Source organism: Lacerta agilis, chromosome 5, assembly GCF_009819535.1.
Source record: "Lacerta agilis isolate rLacAgi1 chromosome 5, rLacAgi1.pri, whole genome shotgun sequence".
In the NCBI taxonomy this organism is placed as follows: domain Eukaryota; kingdom Metazoa; phylum Chordata; class Lepidosauria; order Squamata; family Lacertidae; genus Lacerta; species Lacerta agilis.
The window spans coordinates 61,606,453-61,611,415 of NC_046316.1; the positions used below are offsets into that span (position 1 = coordinate 61,606,453).

The following is a 4,963-nucleotide window of genomic DNA, read 5'->3' on the forward strand; positions in this document are numbered from 1 at the left end:
AGGAACTCTGGGAGAGCGGCTGGTGTGGGGGAGGCTGTTTACCCACATCCACAGAATGGAGGGGGCTTTTCTTTGAGCAGAGCTCCAACGAGCACCATCTGCTCGATTTCCATCACGGCCTCTTTGGCGGCCTTGTCGGGCTATTGGCCCTTGCTTGCCACAGAGGCCTGTGCTATGTGCTGCTGTCTTTAGGGGCCTGGGACTAACTCTTCAAACTTCCGCCTCAGTCCCAGGATCAGATCACCATCACTGGTTATGAGAAGAATACTGAATCTGCCCGAGATGCCATCATGAAGATTGTTGGTGAATTGGAGCAGATGGTATCTGAAGACATCACTCTGGACCATCGTGTTCACGCTCGCATTATCGGAGCTCGGGGGAAAGCCATCCGCAAGATCATGGATGAGTTCAAGGTATGTAAAGGGCACATGGTATCTGATAGACAGATGGTGTCAGCTGTGGCAACCGAGATGGTTTATTTTTGCCAAGTGTAATGAATGCATTCAAGAACCCTGGCACTTGGTTGGTTGTGCAGTGAGATTATGAGTACAGTCATACCTTGGTTGTTCAACGCCTTGGTACTCAGACGTTTTGGCTCCCAAACACCGCAAACCTTGACGTGAGTGTTCCAGTTTGTGAACTATTTTTGGAAGCCGAACGTCCGACGGGGCTTCCACTGCTTCCAATTGGCTGCAGGAGTTTCCTGCAGCTAATCAGAAGCTGCGCTTTGGTTTCCGAATGTTTTGGAAGTTGAATGGACTTCGGAACAGATTCCGTTCGACTTCCAATGTACGACTGTAGTGAGAAAATAACTTACTGGCTGCATAAACATGCACCCTTGCTTTTAGGAGTAACTGTAGATGGTCTTCACCTTTCAGAGCATGTCAGAAAAAATGTTGATGATTCAACTGAATTGCACAAGACAGGGCTTCCACTCAGTCACTGCACAGAAAACGAAATCTGTACAACTGAAATATGACTACAACTTGATTTATATGCCAGGGATAGGGAGCCTGTGTGCCACTTTATCCTGCAGCCCGTCTTGATGACCTACAACTCCCATCGTCCGTGATGGGAGTTGTAGTTCAACAACATCTTGAAGACTACAGAGTCTCCCATTGCTATTATATGGGGACCTAAACAAATTCAGCCAGGCCTCTCAGTATTCTTGTATTGTCTTCATCACTCTGCTTTCTCTAGTCTTTTGGTGTATGACATGCAGGGAAACGAGACAAGCAAAGACCTATTTTCTCTTAACTTGTTAGCTGATCTGAAATCTTTGTCATTCCAGGTGGACATCCGCTTCCCCCAGAGTGGAGCTGCTGATCCAAATTGTGTGACTGTGACTGGACTCCCTGAGAATGTGGAGGAAGCCATTGATCATATCCTGAATCTGGAGGAGGAATATGTGAGTGTCAGAGTTCTTAAATCCATGTAGTTTTTAGTACTTAAGTGATGAGAGAAGCCAGTATGTGGACCTTCCAAACTTATCGGCTTGCTTCTTATGTATACACCACATATGGGTGATATCAAGAAAATACTGCTCCTTTTGCAGTGGGGGGGGGGGAGAAATATACATGAACTGTGTTGCGATAAACATCTCTAACTTGGACCACACTTGTTTGTATGGTGTTGCAGCTGGCAGATGTAGTGGACAATGAGGCAATGCAAGTCTACATGAAACCACCTGCTCATGGGGAAGCTAAGGCTGCATCAAAGGGATTTGTGGTGAGAGATGCCCCCTGGACACCAGGAAACACCGAGAAGGTAGGTGCTGCTTCCTCGATAGTTACTCTTTGTACTGAAAGGATGGCCGGGACTTCGGCTGGAGAGATGAGTCCTCTCATTATGAAGTTAAGAATCAATCCTCTTATTAGTGTAGAGTGAAAAAAGGAGGAAAAAAGAAAAGAAAAAGGAAGAATGGAGTGGTGCGAGAGATTCTGCCACCACTTTTGTTGTCATAATGTGATTTCATATCCGGTAAGGGGGCCAGCACACGGGTGCAAAACCGGCTATTGAAGTTGATACACACCTGACCCATTTCTTTTTATTGTCCTTTTTCCTCTCTTCCCAATACCTGCTCTCCAACAGTGACAGCTCTCCGCTAGCTGTCAGGAATTTTTTCACTACAACCTGAGACATTAGGCCAGATATATCTTACCTAACCAATTACTCCTCCCAGCGCCACTCATTTAAAAACTGTAAATTGCCAATGGGTTATGAACACTGGTGTGGATTATTGCAACCTCCACCATCCTGATTCTGCATCATACTACTGTAGAACTCTATGGATGCTATATCCTCATTCCCTGCAGGCAGGGTAGCTGCCACAGCAAGAGGGGTGCAAGGCAGTTGGGCCTGATGCTGTCACATGACAGCAGTGAGACCAAGCCAGCTTTAGCCTGGAGAGTTGTCTCTCTCTAGTCCAAACCCTCCACCCAGCCCATTTGAAGGGAGGTTTGTATTGCTCTGCCCCTCATTCTTGAACGTGTGCAGCTGGGATTTTTTTAAAGGCTCATCTTGGAAGAAGCTGCTTTACTATTGTTGGAAAAATCTTCCCTCAAGGTGTCTGTAGTAGCAGTGGATGAGAGACTACCTTCAAAGCTTACCATTCTTGGTGCATTTTGGGGGCTGGTAGTGGTCTGTAGAGAAGTTAAGTTCCTCTTCTAATGCAGCAATAGCACTTGTACTAGTTACGGTTTTGGCTTTTGTTTCCCTACAGGCCCCTGACATGACCAGTTCTGAAGATTTCCCAAGTTTTGGAGCTCAGGTGGCCCCCAAAACTCTACCTTGGGGTCCTAAGCGGTAATAGCGTGGAAGCAGCAATCTTGTCCAGCCACCTGCCACAAGGTTTCTTTTCTGAATTCTGATCTAGTGGCTGGATCCAGTGCAGATTGCCCATGGGGGTCTCTTAATGAAACTAGAGTGCTACCCCTTTTGAGGTTCTCTGTTGTCCCTGCGCTTAGGCCTCACTATGCTTCAGTTAGACTCTTTCCATTCTCCTTGTCCTGGAAGAAACTTTCCACGTAGATTCCAACCTAAAACACATACATTTTTCCCCCCTTTCAACTTTCACTCAATATCATGTTGGCCATGGTGTAGTAACCAAACCTCCCAGGTACACCTTGCAAAAAGCACTCTAGGCTCCATTAGGAGATCTCCTCACTGCAGCTAGGAATCTACTTCCTGTCTCTCAACCTCAGGAAATGCATTTCCTCAACTTTCTACAAAGCCAAAATATTTGCTCTTTCTCCCTCCTGCCCTGTTTCTCCAAGGCCTTACCTTTGTAGAGTGCAATCAACTTTTCCCTTTCAACTGCCAAACAAAATACAAAACACACACCCATCTAATACTGCTATGGGAGAGGAAATTGACCAGAATTGATAGTGGGAGAAGGAGGTTCAGCCTGGAGATATGGCCCCAGGAAGCACTAACAGGCATAACCCTTGCAGTGTTGGTCTGCATTGCTGAGTGTACCAAAATTCTCCCCTTGTTGGTGTGAGTATTGAATCGCGGCTCATCACCAGTGTTTGGACACGTACACTTTTTTGTTCTCCCTTCCCAACAGTAGTATGGCTGAGTGGAACCAGAAAACTGACAGTATTATTGGGTCTAACAAAACTTGGTTCAACCAAAAGTGCCATGGTAGCATGTCACAGAAGGTGGTGGGCGATTAGTGTGGTGTTAGAGGGTACATTACTCTTTCTCCCTCCCCAGGCTTGATAGTGATGGCATTTAAATACCAGGGTTAAGAGTGTGTCTTTTTTGCTTTTTACTATTGCCTTCTTTCTACCTCAAGCCGGAATGACAGTGGCCTGCTTCTTCAGTCAAGCCCCTCTTGCTTCCTGTTATCATGACTGTTGCTCCTCTGTGAGCAGAGGGATCGATGTGTGGCTTCAGCCTGGCTACATGCCATCAAACATCCCCTCCTACTAAGATGGTCTTAACCACCGTCACATAATTTGGTCTGTAGTCTTGTGACAAAAGGTTAGGCCTTGGGGAGGGAGGCAGGTAAGGAGTGGCTCTCACTTAAATTGAAGAAGCTGGATTGCAGTTCAGTCTTAAATCAAGCCTCTCTTGGAGGGGAGGAGAGAATACCTACATTCAGCAAAGGCCTTTCCGTAGTCTGGCAGCAAATGTTTTTGTCCTTTTGTCATGTCCCTCATACAACAGTAGTTTCTGCATTCTAGCTGCTGCCATAAACCGATACAAGGCTGCTTGTATTAAAGCTGCTCTTCCAGCCATTACATGGTATATATATATCTTTTCTGCCGAAGGTGCTGGTACCAGGGCTGGTCTGGTGCCAACTCTGCTCTCTGCCTACTGCCTTCCTTCCCCTCCAAAGAGCTTTTCTGAGCCATTAGCTAAGAACCGAACCCCAGGATTGCTTTATGCCCCCATTAATACATACTGGGAAAAGGTCTGCAAGGCTCTTGTCTTTCTTGACCGCTAGCCCAACAGGAAGGAAAGCCTCCTCCTTTCAGTAAACCTAGCTGAAGGGAGGAGAGATTTGTTTCTCTATGCTAATTCCACTTGGGGCAGGACAAGCCCTCTTACTATCTGAGCAGGAGACAAACAGGGTAGTAGTGTTTTAATGTATTGCCAGTAGTATACCTGGTGTCTGAATGTCAGTCACATCACTTGCACATGTGTTTTTAGGCTTCAACTGCCATTGAGCATGGCCCCCCAACCCAGCCATTTGTTCAAACTGTTGAGAGTACTCTACCCCCTCTGTCCCATGTAGTCTGCAGCAGATGCTCTGCGGAGGTGTGCTCCATGTCCTCTTAATGTCTTCCATATTATGTTTCCATGGCAATGATCCCTTGGCCTTAACTTTGGAATTTGGAGATTATATGCAAAACATGTATAAAGGCTCATGAGTATGGATGACACTGGAATTTTATAAATTCTAAAAAAATAAAACAAAACCTGAAACAGCTTTTGAGTGGTTGTCTTTATTTTA

At 46.0% G+C, this 4,963-nt stretch overlaps 1 protein-coding gene across 4 annotated transcripts in view; it reads left to right on the forward strand.

The window, feature by feature from the left end:
- The window catches only part of HDLBP (high density lipoprotein binding protein), a 53,219-nt gene extending 48,281 nt beyond the window's left edge, over positions 1–4,938 (forward strand). For all 4 annotated transcript variants that reach the window (XM_033150189.1, XM_033150191.1, XM_033150190.1 and 1 more), the window contains exons 25-28: positions 228–413; positions 1,292–1,408; positions 1,639–1,767; positions 2,723–4,938. In XM_033150189.1, the coding sequence (XP_033006080.1) occupies positions 228–413; positions 1,292–1,408; positions 1,639–1,767; positions 2,723–2,809 (519 nt within the window). In that variant the 3' untranslated portion in view covers positions 2,810–4,938. The remainder of the gene's footprint in view (positions 1–227; positions 414–1,291; positions 1,409–1,638; positions 1,768–2,722) is intronic.
- The last annotated feature ends 25 nt before the right edge of the window (positions 4,939–4,963 follow it).